We start from the raw sequence: 18347 nt of genomic DNA, 5'->3' as shown, positions 1-18347 counted from the left end.
TATTGTTAAAACGTATTGGAAAGCTTATAGCATTTGTTTAATAATATTTAATCCATCAATGTATGTTAGCATTACTCTGTCTGGTAATTAATAATTATTATTCTTTCTAAAGTATTTTATATTAATATTTAGATTTATTGAGGCAATTGACTTCTATGTGTTTCTAATATTTTCCTCAACCTCTCATAGGTTTGGCTACATTACATTTTATGTTTATCACTGCTTTAATTTCAGTTTTTAAATCACAGATTCTAACACCCTTTTCTTATTTATTTTGTGTGTGTTAATTATATTTGTGAACACAAAAACTTTTTTCTTTTCTTGCTTGGTCCATCAGTGTACATTAACATTAGTCTATATTGTAATTAATAATTATTATTCCCTCTTTCAGTCAATGTCACATGTGAAGCAACTGAATTTCCTTGTGAGAATGGAAGGTGTATTCCAAAATCTTGGAAATGTGATTCAGAGAACGACTGTGGTGATGGATCAGATGAAGGAGATTTCTGTAGTATGTTTATTTTTGTATATCGGTATTTTATTGAAATAAATTTCATTTTGAATTTAGAAGTGCTATATATGGTAAATTAAAAGTAAGTATTGTTAGTAATATCATTCAGAACTAAAATTTAAAATTTCTTTGCAAGAAATGAACAAAATTAAGTGTTTGCCTTTCACTAAGTATGTAAGAAAAATGTATCTTAGTGAAATGTTTAAAACAAAAGCTGATGTGGACACCACTTCCTTGTATGGCCTATTAAATTATACTCAATTTTTTGCTTTATTTCATTCAAACTTATTTCCTCGAATAACTCGAACTTAATTATTTGGTCCTTCAAGACAAATTGAAAGTGACATCAAAAATTGCAAATTTGAAAATTAAATATCCTGGTCAATTTTTGTCTAAAACTATCTAAAATATAAATATGGGAACCTAGATTAAAAGTTAGATTTTTTTTTATTTGTCCAAAATTAATTAAAAAAACATTGTCAAACATGAATATTTTTGTGATTTAAAAAACATCTGTAACTGTAAGTATATGACTACAACCAACATTTGCAAAAATATAGGCTGGGTAAGAACTTTTAAGCCAGGTAAGGGTGTGAGTATACTGAAAATTGCAATAAAAAAGGGAGTTGCTCAGCTAAATGTTATAGCAGTCACATATATGAAATGTTAGTGTTCTGTGGAAATCATTTTTGAGTTATGGGAGATATGTATGCATGTACAGATGCCATAGAGAAATCCATTTTAAGTCCAACTTACAATCTGTTGTGGGAAAAAGAGTCTAATTTGTCCATACATATTAACATCATGCCCCCCCCAAAAAAAAATTCAGAATGCATTTGGAACTGTCCAATTGGATTTTTCTGTTGAAATATGATATCCAGAATTCTTTGTGATTACTTTACTTCCTGTACTTCGTATGTGGAAGTAAAAATCCAAGCATTTTTTACTTTTAAATGAAAAATTATAAATTTTGTTAGATAAAAATGATTTTTTAAGGTCAAAGCAGTTAAATTAATTGAATTGGAGATGGTGTTTAAACTGAGAGTAAAGTCTCTTGAATGTTAGTGACATCATACCTTGCATACAGATGTAAACATTAGTTTAAGCGTATAATTTATCTAAAATTATTAAAAGTTTTATTGCAACTTTTTTTATGCTAACAGAATAAAATATTGATCACCTCTTCTAATATTTTATATGACGGTAGAGATTTGTTATAGATTAAAAGTAAATTTTTCTTCTGTTATCTCATGGGTAACTTCATCGTAAGTTGCTTAAAAAAGGGGGGGGAGATAATAGGTCCATTTCTTCATGCCACTGGTTTACAGATGTGGATAATATCAATTTTCCCTCATTTTTCTGCCTAAATATTTTGGTTCAAATTTTTCATTAGCTGTTTTAGCATTTGACATCTTGTTTAAAAAAGTATCTCATATTTCATTCTTGAATATGGGAATTTATGAGATTAATATATCAGAATATTCATTACCGAAATCGCATACAATCCACTGAAAATGACAGTTATTTTATTGTCTTGGAAGACTGAAATAGTTATTTTGTATTAACTTTTGAATTGATTCATTGAAATAAATTTGTAGTTGTATTTCTGTAGTTTAAATACATCCTCACCTCAAAGGAAGAACTTTTTTCTCATAATTGAAAAACTGCCAGAGCCTTTTCCAATTTGAACGCAATCCTCTTTAAAACTTCATGCAATTTATGATGTACTAATTGACTTGATTGAATCATGTTTTGCTTGCATTGTACAAGCAAAACATTACATTTTTGTGTATCAAGATTCCAGTGCTTGAAGGCTATCACCCACTATTACTGTGCAACTCTATGAAAAACTGTTAGTAAGAGCTCCTTTCAAAGCAGTCAGCTGTGAATACAGTTCCTTTCACTTTTTGCAGAAATAGTTTTTTCTGTATATCTATACTGACTTGCTGCAGAAATGTTTCTCTGAGTGCACAGTGAATTGCTGTCATGAAGCATGAGACATCAATGGTATTTTCTTTGTGTTGCGTATTAGTCTTAATTACTCACTTTGTCTGCAAGCACAAACAAGGAGCTTAAGTTTCCGGCTGTGTTTCAGATGGTGAGTGACAGTTTATTGCAATATTTATCACTGCTTGTAAATATGCACTGATACAGCTACACAGTAGTTAGGTATCCACACTTTAGCATGTCTAACGCAGCACCCGTATCTGCATATTAATCATGCATGCTATGCCCTGTTTTTAGAAGTAAACACTCCCCCCAAAAAAAGGCATACTGTCAGTCCTGCTCTGTTGATAAGCCTGTAATAAGCATACATTACAGATAATTGAAGTACAGTATTTATTTGAGAGTCGATTAAAAAATTAAAGAAAATTTATAAAAACCATATGATCTTGCACAGTTGAAAGTGACTAATCTTTTTATCTGGCATAAATATGTTTGACATATAATTTAAGAGTCTAAAATATTAATTGTTACAAAATATATAACTGAGGCTTCTTATATTCATTCATTATATGCAAGTCCCAGCAGATTAAAACATAGTAAATGCAAATTTAATTTGTACAAGATTTTGTAAAGTTCCTTGTAGTTGAGAGTGCTGAATAAAATCATGAGATAGATCCATATTGGTCTGAAAGATTGTGTGGATACAAGATATTATGTGCACCTCTTAGTATAATAACTATGCATAATCTTGCATAATTTATTATTGTAGCAATGTCAGCAAGCTTAAAGGGAGATAACAACTAAAAATTTGCATCAAGTACATCAGATCTTTAGATAGAAACACTGACTACAAAGACTTTGAGATTTATCGTGTTTTAAAATGATTTTTTTTTTTTTTTATTATTTAGCTTTATCTTAATTTCAGATTATGTTTATTGTTACTAATTCCTAATTCTGGGAGAAGAAGGTGTTGATAGTAAAGATTCTGAAATTTCAGAGTTAAATTTTAAAACTGTAAATTTAGATGCATTTTATACTCATACTGTCAAAAGCCCACAGTAATATTTCTTTTAAAAACTTACTTTCTTTTAATATATAATGTTTCTCTCTTGTTTTAGCTGAAAAAACCTGTGCATACTATCAGTTTACATGTCCAGGGTCTGGACACTGCATACCTCAGAACTGGGTTTGTGATGGAGACAATGATTGTTTTGATCATGCAGATGAACAGAACTGCCCTCCAATTACTTGTACATCTTCACAATTTCAGTGTGCAAATCAGAAGCAATGCATACATGAAAGTTATCATTGTGATGGTGTTTCAGACTGTCAAGATGGTTCAGATGAACAAAACTGTCGTAAGTAAATATTCATTATTATGCATGATGATTATTAACCAGGAATTTCTGATAATTGTTATGCTGTGAAATTTTGTTATGCAGGAATAAAGTTGTTTAATAAAATGGATATTAGATACTTAGAAATCTCTTTAACATAAAAATAATGAAAAGTACCATTAGTCTTCAGCTGTATGTGTGTTGGAGGTATGAAAAATTTGCATTATTCATTCTGTACTGGGGTATATGTTTTATAAAAGTCTGGTTTTATTTCCAAAATCTCCAAGGAATTAGTATTAAGTCTCAAATTGGTGATAAATATGATTAATAAATAACATAGTCATTAGCTGTATATTATTTGCCGTTTAATATATGCACCAGAAAAAATTAATTTTATTTACTGAAATAATTTATAAACTTTGCTCAAAATTTTTGTTTAATAGGAAAGTTTTTAGCATATGATAAGCATCAGTCTGTGACATTCCTGTTCGATAAGAGCATTAATGTAAGCAAGGAAAATTTTGATTTAGTACATTAAATTTGAAATTAGCTGGTTTTCATTTGTATAAATATCTGAATATGAGTCTTAACATATACAAATGAATATGTTTGTTAAGCATTTAAATATTGCTGTAATTAAGTCATACATTTTGTTAACTGCCAGCATGTTACTGTATTTTGTTTTGTTTGATTGCATGGTTTACTGCATGATTGTTTTAATGTGGAATGAACCATTTCTGTTTCTAGCGTCAAGAGCACCTGACCAATGCGAACCTGAAAAAACATTCCAGTGCAGAACATCTAGAATTTGCATTCCTAAATCTTGGTATTGTGATGGCAATTCTGATTGTGAAGATGGCAGTGACGAGCCAAGTTCATGTGGTAAATGGATATGTTTTCTTTCCTGTCATTTAACATATGTTTGACATAATATCCTTTCTATTAGAAGTCTTATAATATATAAAAATAGTATTAAGAGAAGTTTTTAAAATTTATTTTACTGCCCTGGTTGATAACATTATTTAATCTTGTTTGTTAAACTTTCCATTTCGTATTATCCTTTATTAGTTTCAAAACAGCATTTTGTGTCAAAACACTTAACTGTGTTGTATCACTTTTCAAATTGTTGCCACCAAATATTATCTCCTTGTATTATAAAGAAATTAAATAATGAGGAATCTGCATGAATATATATAGGTTTCTCTCATTGTGAAGAAACAACAGTATCTGGAGCCACCGAATTTTTAATAATTCATTTCTCCACTCAAACATGGGCATCTGGAGGCCGGAATTTTAAATTTTGAATTTCTTTTAGTATCTATTTCATATTTTGTAAAACTTAAATGAATTTTTATTAACAAACTCGATGATTTCAGAGCGAGCAGTGAACATGTTTGTTTCCAGCATGTGAGACTGTGTATAAAAAATTCCAAAGTTATGCCATTTTTACTGCTGATGAATTGCATATGGCATAAATGCGAAGAAAATGATGCTTAATAATAAAGCTAAAAAGACAACAACAACAACAATAAATGTGGTGTTGTAGGAGTTAGTGTAACAGCCAGACTGGTAGACTGCAAGCTCAGCGAAAACATAAAAAGTAGCACAGTAGCTTTTAGGCTACTGTTAAAATCTGAAACCTTTCAAATTTGTTTTCAAGTTATTTGGTTTTATTCCAGTAAAAAGTATTTTGTTGCATTTCTCCCACATATGCTATTTAATTAGCAATTTTTCAAATAAAATTGTTTAAGGGAATATCTTTGTCGTATGAAATGTGTATTTTATTTTTCATTAACCTGCTAACAGTTTAAATTTTGATACTGCAGGTGAAATTGAATGTCCATCTAACCACTTTAAGTGTAATAACACACGTTGTGTATTCAAGTCTTGGATCTGTGATGGAGCTGATGATTGTGGTGATGGCTCTGATGAAGACCATAGACATGCTTGTGGTATATTTATTGATCATATCTCTACATTAATGTGCTGTAAAAGACATATTTAAGTAATTTTTGAATAATGTATTCTATAACACACATTTAAAATATTTTTGTTTAAAATACCCACTTAAAAAGTTCCAAATCCATGATATAAACCAAATTAGTGTTAGTCTAACTTTTTTTAATGTTTCGTTAGTTTTTAGTTAGCCAAGAATGTGAAATCTTAATTTCCTGCTTGATTTATTATGAGAGTACTTTTAAAAGGGCTTTTTCATAGTTATCCCTCCCTACTACCATTAAGAAATAAAATGGTACTATACTAATAAAATGGTTAGTACCATAGTTACCATAGTTTCCTTATGCCTTTGTACCTTTATGGTAGCTACAGCTCCAAAATATAATTTTTTCTGTGATTTACTTTTTTGATTTCTCTAATCATATAACTTATTTTAAGTAAAATTTTAAAAGACTTATTTAAAATCTCATATACCTTTTTCTCGCCATTTTGTCATTTATTTGTGAACTTACAGGCCCAGTTGTAGAAGGATGTCCTTCTGGACAATGGCCTTGTCCTGATGTTACTGGTCGTTGTATTCCTTTATCTAATGTCTGTGATAAAAAACCTGATTGCCCAAATGATGCTGATGAAGGACCTGGTTGCAGTAAGTTTGTATTAATTTATATAAAAAATTTTTATATTTATACATTTTTATTGGAATTACAGTAATATATAACTGCACAGTTTGTACCAAGAAAGAAAGCATCTAATTACAATTAATTCCAGTTTAACTAGAGTAAAATAATAGAAAGTCATTAAATTTTTCACACATGATGCATCAAAAAATTATAATTTAGATAGTATATGGCTCTATGGACTGTATAATTCAATTGATGCTGCAGAAAAAGGATATTATTTCCAAATTGAAAATAAGTCAGAAAGCAGCATTAAACTAATGTTGATTTCATGAGAAATCTGCGTAGGCATAGGATTGTGTTTTTTCATGTTTGTCCTGTCTACTTCTCGCAGAAGAGGTACTCATGTTTTTGTACCTCAAAACACACAGTGCTTCTGTAAAACCAGCCTCAACCTAAGGATATATTTTCCATAATTTTAAAATAATTCAATTTCCTTAAGTAGCCAGTGAGGCTAACATTATCTGCAAAAATATTTAGTAATTATTATTATTATTATTATTATTATTATTATTATTTTTTTTTTTTTTTTTTTGTCTTTAACCCTGTAAGAGGTATGGATGTAAGATTCCACATAAATATAGATAGGCCAATAGAAGGCATATAAAATTCCGCCTTTTGAATTCACTACACCCAAAAATTTTGGCCAAATGGTGCTAGATCTGATTTCAGGTTAAATGTATATTGGAAGATAATGTACAAAGTGAGAGGATCACTTTAGAAATGTAATCAAGAAAATATCACTTATTCATGATATTTTAAAGAGTGCTAGGGTTTGATAACCAAATGTGTAATGCTTGGAGAGTTAAAAGTATGTGAATTTCAAAAGTGGATAAACTGTGTTAGTACTTAAATTTTTTATGTAAAACTATGTATGACTGTATCAGTTATTTTGAATAATAAGCCGTCACTAGTGGCATAATAAAATTATTCCTAATCTATGAAATTGGTTATTACCGTTTACTTCTGTCATCTTTTTCCTGTATTAAATTTAGTATATATTGCTATTTGTTTTGTTCTGTCTTTCATCTAATAGAGAGGTATTCAGTTTCTTACATTAATTTTTAATTAATACATTTTTAATTTACATTAATTTTTAATTAAGTTTTACTATGTGAATTAAAAATTTTTGTTGTTTCTTAACTTTACTGTATCAGAATAAATATTGCTATAGATATATCTTTATTTTAATAATACATGTCTCTCTCTCTCTCTCTATATATATATATTAATCATTTATTTGATAAAAGAAATCTCCATTTGTTAAGATTTGATAAAATATGTCTCCCTGTACTCGGGGAAAAGATGTTTTACATTCTTTACATTTAAGTTTCTGGTTTGAGTGCAACTAAAACTAAATTCGCAAAATTCTGCACTAACTTCAAATCATTATTGTAGCTGTCATAAGCATTGTGCTTTTTTTTTTTTTTTTTTTTTTTTTTTTTTAAATTTATATATTTATTTCAACTGTTGAAGAGCAGTGACAAAATATTTTCTTTTCTACAAATATAATTTTAAGGTTTGAAGTTAATAAAAAGGAAATCTTTACGTGTTAATGTTTAAAATCATTTTTACCTTGTTATCTCAATTTATGTTGTATAAGCAAACATTATAACTGTCAGTGCAAACCATTTTTGCGTCGGACATTTTTAAATATTTAAGATGTAACTGATTGATGCTGCTAAAGCTTACTTCCAATAAAAAATGTTGGCTAATTCTTCTTTTTATTTTTTATTATGTATTTGATTCCTTTTTTTTTTCCCCTTTCTTAAGCATTGGAAACCTGCTCAACAAAAAACATGGGTTGCACTCATAATTGTTCTGAAACTCCTTTGGGTCCTATCTGTATATGTCCACTTGGAAAAGTGCTGAATGATTCAAAAACCTGTATTGGTAAATTTCCATTAGTTTTTTATGTTGTTTCTATAAATAGGTATAGATCAGTGTAGTGTCAGTGCTAAAAAATTATCTGATACCTTTAAATAGGTACAATGCCAGTGCTGTACCCTTATGTAGTGTCTTGCACACAAAAAATTTACCTGTTATTAAAAAACTGTATCCATTGTACTAGAAAACTGAGCCGTTAGCATAGTAATATTGCAGTCGTGATCTATTTTATGTGTAGATTTTTTCATGTCTTGTAATTTTGTATGAATAATTTCCAGATGTTGATGAATGTGCCACTCCCGGAGCTTGCAGTCAGCAGTGCATCAACACTAAAGGTTCATTTAAGTGCCAGTGCAAAGATGGTTATACGCTTACAACAGATCGTCACACTTGTAAAGCAATAAGTAAGTGTTTAATTAGAAAATACGTTCACCACTTAGAATATCTTATCAATTTAGCAAAAAAAATACGGTATCCGTATAAGATCTCATAATTTTCATGAAAACTGTCATAAAAATTTTATTACTGTTAGCTTTTTTACAAAATGTAACAGTAATTTATTTCCCCTAAATCAAATTTGCCATTAAAATCTCTAATGCTATCTAATTTTTTCTAATCAAATGTAAAAAATTAGGAATTGTTAGTGACCGTGAAGTATAAACCGAGTTGTGAACTTTTCAGTGTGAAATATGTGTAGGGTTTTAGCCCAATGTGATTAGTGCATGAGATATATGACTGAGGCAGAACAAATGTTTGCAAATTGATATGCAAATTATTGGCAATAAGCATCCACTTTAGGATTTATATATCTGTATTGGTTATTGCTTGGCTACTGGTCACTTAATTCATAAAATGTGATAATCTTAGCTTGAAACTAAATTTTGATACGTACACTTTCAAATTTAGAGAAATGATGATTTCTTCTTGGATAAAATAGCATTCGTTATTAAATTTGTGAATGGCCTTTTGAAAATATTTATATGTACTTTATGTGAAAAAGGGACTTTTTATTTTTAACCAGTCCAAAGTGTAATGAATATTTTACTAATTGACATATCAAGTGACGTAAATTTTTATTTAAAGAAGTATTTTATATCTAGCCTATTAAAGAAAGATGAATATTTTTAAGGAATTTTTGCTTTATGAGGACCTTTTAAAAACATAAAATTCTTTCATGAAATCTTCTGTATTTATTAGCTTTGATGAATTCGAGACATAATGCTATATTTAATATATCATATTTCTTTGATTCTAAAATGCACTTTTTTCCTATAAGCATTTCTACTGGCATGCTGTCTCCTAGAATTGATACAATAAATACTTTGTTTTTTGCATGATCATCAATATTGTTTCCATGCATTTTTATCATTTTTAGAAATGTTGCATTATCAGTACTTAAGAAAGAAATTATGTAATATATGGTAGTGAATGTTAGATAAGGTATTTTAAAACGGGTAAACTCAGATAAAGTTGCAGTTATTAGAAAAATCATATCCTGATTTTGATTTCAGCAAGAAATGTTGAATCATTATCTAATGGTAAATAGGTAATTTTTTTTATTAAATCTGATTAAGTTCTGTTAATTGTTAAACTGTATATATGATATAAATATATATGATATAAATAAATATTGTTTGATGTTATAGATAAATATTGTTAGATGTATTCTAGCACTTTATTTCATTTGTCTGATTATCTCAGAATCAGAGTTACTTTTCTCATGGTAATATTCAAATTTTTAAAATAAGTCTAAGGAGTAAAAATGAAGTATAAGAAAATAAAGCTCATAGGCAGTAGCAGCTTGCAAATTAACATAATTTTTACTTCAGTTTTGTATAATTTATCATTCTGATTCTTTTTTTAAATTCTGATTTTCTAGATGCCAGCAGTGCCTTTTTAGTAATTTCTAATCGTCGTTCGATTTTGGTTGCCAATTTAAACACAACTACATTAGAAAGAGTTCCAGTCAGAGTGGAAAATGTTGTAGCTACTGCTTCAGAAATGGCAACTGGTACTATTTATTGGTCTGACATGGTTCTTAAAAAGATATTCCGTCTAACCAAAGGTGGTGAGCCCGAAGTGGTAAGAAAGCTCTCTCATTCTGATTCAATAAAACTTTATTTATAGATATTCTTATCAAAACATCATGATAAATTTATTTACTAGTAATTGATTAATACTGTTTAATATTATCAAATGGAATAACTAAATTTGTTATGGCATTCAATTAGGCCAGTTAAAGAAAATGTTACAGATACCAGTTCAGATTTCAGTATTTATAAAATGAACAAATTTAAAAATAGATTGAAGTTATTATCAGATTCAAAACTATACAGAAATATTCTTTATAGTAGTGTTCTTCAAGTGGCATATCTGTATAGTTTTAAAATGTTTTTCCCCTGTAGCTACTTCAAAATACAAATGTTATTCCATGAATTTTAGAAAAGTGAAAGAAAAATGGATTAGAAATGCATAATAAAAGAAATTTTTATAAGAGTTTCAAATATACTTTGCTTTTACCTTTTACAATAATTAAATTCTCATGAATGTTATTCTTTCTGCAGGTATCTCTAAATATGCATTTCCCACATTTCTTTTCATAATTTCCACATACTTGATCATACATTTCAGGATTATAAATAGCATATTTAGAAATTAAGTATTTTAGTTTTAAATACAACTTTATTATAGATTCAGTATTTGGATATCAATTAAGTACTTTTCAATGTAGATATAATTTTTCTAGAGAATAAATTTTTTTTTCTGTGAGTGAATAAATGTATGTATGTCTATCTGACTTATTATTTCTATGTTAAAAGGTTGTTGGAAGTGGCTTGGATTTAGTAGAAGGTCTTGCTGTTGATTGGGTAGGCAGAAATTTATACTGGGTTGATTCTCGTCTTAAGACTGTTGATGTATCAACTCTTAATGGAGAACATCATATGGTTCTGTTAAATGAAAATATCAGCCAGCCAAGAGGATTATCTATTGATCCTAGTGAAGGGTAAGTCAGTTTGTGAAGATTTTATATACTTGAAAATGCATAACTGATCGCTTTTTCATAAAAAATATAATTTTGGATCATAATTTTTTTAGAAACTGTATATTAAAATTGCAAGTTTCTGTCACTGCTTACTGTCCCCCCTTTTTAAGTAGATTTTACCAAGCATTGACAATTTAATAAATCTTGTAGAGAATTTATATATATAAAAAAATAAATAAATAAAAAATAAAATAAACTAGTTTGGTCATTTAAAATTAATACTATTCTGATTTTTTCTGTTTCTATTATTTTTTATTGTTTATGTGCAGTATATATTGAATACAAAATATTTTTCAAAATTAATAGAATCCAAGCCTAAGAAGGAAAAGAAATTATGAATTGAGAGTTGGAAAATGTTAAAATTTTTAATCTGTTAAGTTTCTAATTACTGAATGATAATTACTATGCTTTTAACTACTAAATTACCAGATTTAAAGAAGTACTTTGCATTTGAAGGGGGGGAAATTATTCACTAAATTGCTTCAGTTTTCTTTAAACTAAAGCTGCTTGCTTATCCACTCTTTATCCACTTTTAAAATCACTTAAAAAGAAAATAATAGTAAAAAAAAAAATAAAACAAGAATTTATTAGAGACTACTTTTCTGTAATATTTTTATTTACTGACTGTGAATGAATAATTAACACGGTTTAAATTTTATCTTTTGGACTTTTACCCTCCTCAAAAATTGTGTCGTATATATATATAAAATAGAGCTAAGTGGTATTTAAAAATGTATAAAAAAGTTATAATAACTTTTATTGTATTGGAATATATATATAGCTATAGCTACTTTTTCAGTACTTAAAAAATTTTTACTTTTGATTTTTACTGACTAAATTTTTTTTAACATTCATTCTTTTAATTGAATTTCTGTTCCTTGGATATGGTATATGAAAAGTTTTCTAATTATAAATTATTGGTTTATGTGTATATATATATATATATATATATATATATATATATATATATATATATTAAAAATAAAAATTTAATTAGATATTAAATCACTAAAATTAATAGAGATCTGGTCACTTTTTTTTATCACGCATTTTTTTAGATACAAAATAAATTACTTCAGTTGAGAAAATATGGGAAATAGGACATATATGTTCTTTCATCCATGTGTTAATGGATGTTTTATATAGTTTCGTATGTAAACTACAGAGATTTCCACAAATAACCTTTTCCTATTTATTTTTTCATAAACTTTTATTTATCATAATTGTGAAACTCATGTTCATAATCTGCAGATTATTTCAAAACTTTCATGAATTTAAAAGTTTGATATTTACCACAATTATTATTTTGTGTCTTACCATTTTTAAATAAATTCTTTTCTAAACAATGTACTATAAAAACCACATCTTTTCCTGGTGTGTATTCACATATTATGTATTTATCATTCATATATTATATATCTTATTTTACACTCAAAATAGAAATGACTTCTGTTTATTTTTGTAGTTCTCGTATTATGTTTTGGACTGACTGGGGTGAGAATCCAAGAATTGAAAGTTGTGGCATGGATGGTACTTTAAGACGAGTTATAGTGCAGACTAAAATTTTCTGGCCTAATGGACTCACTATAGATATCCCCAACAAGCGAATATATTTTGCTGATAGTAAATTAGACTACATTGATTTTTGCAACTACGATGGATCTGGTCGCCACCAAGTTTTGGCCAGAAATCATGTAAATTATTTCTTTACTTACTTAAATTGAATTTTTATTGATGTGTAAGTTTATTTGCAAATGTTTAGATTTGTTTTCTTTTGAATAATATTTTTTTATTTATTATTTCTTCAGTATTTACTACATCCCCATTCTCTCACCATTTTTGAAGATACATTGTACTGGACAGATAGGCAGCTAAATCGAGTGTTATCATGTCATAAATTTAAAGGCATTAATCAAACCGTTGTGTCACATCTAGTCAGTCAACCACTTGGTATTCATGTTAGTCATCCCATTCTCCAACCTCCCTGTAAGTTTTCTTTTGTAAATAATATTAATTAATGTAATTATCATATTTATTTAATATTGTATTGTCATTAATTTTAAAATGTCAATTGGGAATCGTCTGTTTATAAAAAATGCAAAAATCAAGGACCAGAATTGGGTTCCACAACTGAATTCTGATAAGATTTAGAAAGAAGTGAATTATGGTTGGTATATGAAATGGTTTTATAAACACTTTTATACCAAAAAATTTATTAATTCTTTTAATTTCATAATTTGTAATTGAACTACAGTAATTTATTAAAATATATTCATTTAGTCGTAATCAGAGAAGTTTCAGTAACATTTTATGTGCTGAGATCTTTCGTTGCAAATAAATGCATATTGTTATTTGATAGTAATTAATAAATATGAATTTATAATATTTTATTAAAAATCATAATTAGTAAATAACTGAATGATTATTTGTAAATTAAGTACTATATGTTAAATCAAGATTATATATTAAATCATATATTAAATAGCTTTATTAAATATATATATATATAAGACTATTTATTATAGAATATTTATTGTATAGCTCTTAATGTATAATGACAATTTTGTTAATCACTATGACGTATTGCAGCACTCTTATTATTAAGGTGTCATGTATAAAATTACATGTTAAATTATATATTAAATAAAACTCATATATTAAATTGTATTTGCATATTGCAAAGCATTTTCACTTGAGTTTTTTGTACTTTAAATATTAAAAATATAACCTGCAAGCATTGAGAAAAATACTTGTAATAATCAGTTTGCACATAATTTTCATTTAATATTATCACTGAAAATCACTACATATTTATTATTCTTACATTTTTAGCTGTTAATACTTGCGAAAATGCCACTTGCAGTCATTTGTGTCTTCTATCTCCATCCCATTCATCTGGATATACCTGCAAATGTCCTCCTGGATACGGCAGAGACACCAAAACAGCTGAAGGAAACTGTGTACCAGGTGAGAGTTTTAGAACTGATATAAGGAATTTTAGGTATTAGAATACTATAATAATGCCCCCCCCAATCAAATTTTAAAATCTGGTAACTTACTAATAGAATAATGCACAAAAATTTAATTTTAAAACTCAAACAAAATTTCTAAATTCGTGCAAAATATTTTTCATTGAATTGTATTATTTGTTTGCAGTGGATACACCATATTTAATGATAATGAGAACTACTCAGTTAGTTGATATGAGTCTGACTCCTGGAGATAAGACAACTGGCTATTTTACGCCTGTAATTGGAATTGAAAATGGTTATGATTTTGATTATGACAAGAAAAGTGGCATCATTTATTATATTCAGCTTGAAGAAGAAGATAAAGAAAATGTAAGCCTATTTTTGTTGAAGACATATAAAAATATATGATAAGTAATTTTAATGTGAAATGATTTTGTTCTTATTCAAAGTTTTCTTTTTAAGGGAACTATATATAAAGTATCTTTGACTGGAGGAAATCAAACTAAATTCCTTCCTGAAGGTTTTGTTGGAGCACCTTACATTCTTGCATTCGATTGGGTAGGCCGGAATATATATGTTGGAAATCGAAAAGCTTCAAATTTTGAAGTTGTTAAGGTAAGCTGAATTTTCCTGTCCTTGTAGTTCAGTAATTCCTAATGATTTATAAAATATTACGAAAGGGTGGTCTAAAGATAATGTTAGATAATGTTGACAGTTGTTTTTCTGAATTATAATGTCGATTGTGATTATAGGGTTTTTAAAAAATTGCACAATTAATTAATTACTTCTTGAATGTTTGATGGTAGACCCATGATTCCAGTTTAAGAAAATCAAATAAAGCAGGCTTTCATGATATGACAGTTTTAGTTATTTGACACTTTTTAATAAAAATAAGCAACGTTTTAATTTTTATGTGGATCCTCTGCAAAAAAATTTCAAGTTGTAAGTAGTCACTTGTGCTACTAAAAAGAAAAGAAAAAAATTATGTATATCTTGTTTTTGTAATGTGCAAAATAATCGCTGAAAAAAACTGTCAGAATTTTACAACTTAAGCCACTTCCTTTCTCAGTAAAGCTAGTTTCAGAGACTGTACGAAATTAGAATTACATTAAATAAAAAGCTTTATTTAATGTAATTCTTATAGACAAAAAGTTGGACATTTCTACAAATATAAATTTTAGGCCCCTAACTTAATAATTTTGCTTTCCAAAGTAAACGTATGTTTTCTTTAGAAATTTGTATTTAAAAGCTTGTGCACATAGCTGCAGACAGTATTCGTTTCCAGTAGGGGGGAAGGGGAAAAATCAGTGATAGCTTCAGTAATTTTCATAATATAAAGGCGAGTTTTTTGCTTGTTTTTTTCACTATTTCACCTATGAAAAAAATCACGTACATGATACTCCTTTCCTATGGAGCTGATGTATTGTTTGTACATATTTCATATATTTTTACAAAATACATGTGGTTAAAAATTATCAAATCCTGCAAACTTAGTTTTGATTCATTTCTTATACTGGAACGATAATGTCTGCAACCAGCCATTCAACAAAAGTTTAGTTGTGCAATCTGACTAAATATATAAATTTTTTATTTAGCTCCATATGATTCATGTCAAATAATAATGTTCTTCGTATTCAAGCATTGATTTTTTATTAAATAGAAATGAAATTCCCAGATTTATTTAATCTTTGAAATAACCTAGCTGTATACATGCATCCAAAACTGTTTGGCATGATGCCTTTAAGTACACATACATATGCACTTGAAAGTGTCCAAACAGTTAAGGTAAAAGTGGAAGAAATAAAGTCAAGGTACAAAGAGGAAGGAATTTTGAATTGTAATCAAGATAATATCATTTACTCATGGCTCCCCAATCCTTTCGTGGGGAAGGTTAGTTGGCTTTGGGAGCCAAACCCTTGACCTCATGAAAGGTTACATTTCAAACGAAGAAAACATTAATTTGGTAGTGATTTTTGATTAGTGAAACTAAAAATTTTCGTGCTCACTTTGTAAGGAATTACTGTATTTCCGAATGATGCTTTCATGATATAAGTGGTTGCATCCAACTGGGAAAGTAGAAGATTTGTGGTATGAATCCTGGAAAGGGCACATTGTTTTTTCATGTTTTCAGTCTGAAAAGCTCAATATTCTCTTTGGTAGTGCTTTAACTAAAGATATTGTGAACAATAATTCATCACCATCTGCATTTGATCAGCTAGGTTTTTATGTTTTTTTCCAGTCCTCTACTAAGAGACAGAGAAAGTAAGAAATTATCATTTCCCTCCATGTGTGCTCTTGTGGTGTATTTGTATATACTGCAACCTCAGTATGTATTGAGTGGTGTTAGTTTGATTATATAGTGAATTGAATTTCACTTCTCAGAAATACTGATTGTTTAAACACGTAGTCCTCTTAGGCAAGTAATTTATTGGGAGAGGGTTCATGCTACTTGTGCATTAAAATTACAACAGTATTGCCTTAAAAAGGGGGGCAAAGAAGAAAGGAGGACAGAGATGGGAGATTTACTCTCAAAGTGTTGGAACATGGTGATTGCAAATGTTTTATACAACTTTGAACTTATACCACAGTTAACGGAAATAATGCTGTTGTTGAAGTGATTCTTTGTTTCTAAAGTGCTTTTTTTTTTTTTTTTTTTTTTTTTTTTTCCAGGAAGGTGCTCACCTTTTATTGTATTGCTAATGGTATCAAAGGTCATTTATACCCTGTCTTAAGTAATAGCCTGAATAATTTTGAGGGAAACTTATAATGTGTTTCAAATTTTTAATGGAAAATAATGCAATTGTTTGCTATATATATGTTTTATATTTATTAACTCGAATTTTTATTGATGTATTTTAAATGCTAACAGGCTGATGGTGAAGAAGATTTCAGAAGAGTCATTTTAAACAACGATGGCAAAGAAACTGGAGTAGCGAGACCGAAAGCTATGGTTTTAGACCCTGAAGGAGGGTAAGTTCTTGGAAATATAGGAAATGAAATCCATAAAATAGTGTTCAAATCTTTTTTATTTAATCATGTTTTTATGCATTATGAAACATATGCTGCATATTTGAGAAAGTTTGCTACAAACTTTATTTCCTTATGCACTTTTTCGCAAAAAAATCTAGGCAATATGAAGGAAGTGGTTGTTTTTAATGAAATTGAATATCTGTATAGCTCATACACAGATAATAAAATGATTAAAAAATCAAGGCCATAGTACCGGTTCACGGCTAACAATCACCCTCTGAGTGTTCAAATTAGTAGTTGGTCGAAATGCCCCGTGCGGCAATGTATGTTTGAATTCTTCGAGGCAAGGAGTGGTAGATGTTCTTAATGTCATCCTGCGACACATTCTGCCTGCCATTCATCGGTTGTCGCTCCAGATCTGTGATATTTTGTGGTGCCCGAATCTGGCGGCGTACTATGTTCCAGACATGCTCAATTGGTGAAAGGTCTGGTGACCTTGCTGGCCAAGAAAGAGTATCAACTGCACGGAGACAGTCCAGAGATATGCAAGCGGTATGTGGCCTGGCATTATCTTGTTGAAAATGGCCCCAGGATGACGTGCCATGAAGGGTAACACAACCGGTTGCAGGATGGTATTGACAGATCGCTGAGCTGTTAAAGATGTACGGAAGATGACTGAAGATGACCTGCTGTCATAAGAAATAGTGCTTCACACCAACACAATAGGGGTTATGGCTGTATGCCTTTGTTAAAACAAAGGCTGATTGGGACTGCTGTCCTCGTCCTCTCCATACACGAACACGGTAGTCATCTGCTTCAAGAGTGAAGCGGGATTCATCGCTGAACACTATACAATGCCAGTCTGATGGCAGCCATGATGATCGACTGCAAATCACTCCAGACGACTCCACCGATGTTATAGGGTCAAAGGCAAACGTCTTATGTGAGCATAACCCCACCTGAGACAAGTGCCGGGAGATGGTGAACGGTACCACGGGTGGTATAGACATGGCTGTAGTGCATTGAATAGTTGATAATGATACCGTT

General features: G+C 29.1%; 1 protein-coding gene across 1 annotated transcript in view; it reads left to right on the top strand.

Moving 5' to 3' along the window:
• mgl (low-density lipoprotein receptor-related protein megalin) overlaps positions 1-18347 on the top strand; it is a 230767-nt gene that overhangs the window by 124810 nt on the left and 87610 nt on the right. The window contains exons 21-35 of the mRNA XM_085814066.1: positions 392-511; positions 3577-3816; positions 4543-4677; positions 5622-5747; positions 6266-6397; positions 8202-8321; positions 8594-8719; positions 10195-10397; positions 11135-11319; positions 12824-13052; positions 13167-13344; positions 14191-14325; positions 14515-14699; positions 14793-14945; positions 17200-17300. Coding sequence (XP_085670192.1) covers positions 392-511; positions 3577-3816; positions 4543-4677; positions 5622-5747; positions 6266-6397; positions 8202-8321; positions 8594-8719; positions 10195-10397; positions 11135-11319; positions 12824-13052; positions 13167-13344; positions 14191-14325; positions 14515-14699; positions 14793-14945; positions 17200-17300 — 2368 coding nt within the window. The remainder of the gene's footprint in view (positions 1-391; positions 512-3576; positions 3817-4542; positions 4678-5621; positions 5748-6265; positions 6398-8201; positions 8322-8593; positions 8720-10194; positions 10398-11134; positions 11320-12823; positions 13053-13166; positions 13345-14190; positions 14326-14514; positions 14700-14792; positions 14946-17199; positions 17301-18347) is intronic.

This window comes from Stegodyphus dumicola, chromosome 3, assembly GCF_044657685.1.
Source record: "Stegodyphus dumicola isolate Sdum_Otavi_A_Nest chromosome 3, ASM4465768v1".
Lineage (NCBI taxonomy): Eukaryota > Metazoa > Arthropoda > Arachnida > Araneae > Eresidae > Stegodyphus > Stegodyphus dumicola.
The sequence above is the reverse complement of the archived record's forward strand: the minus strand, read 5'-3'. Positions and strand labels throughout refer to the sequence as shown.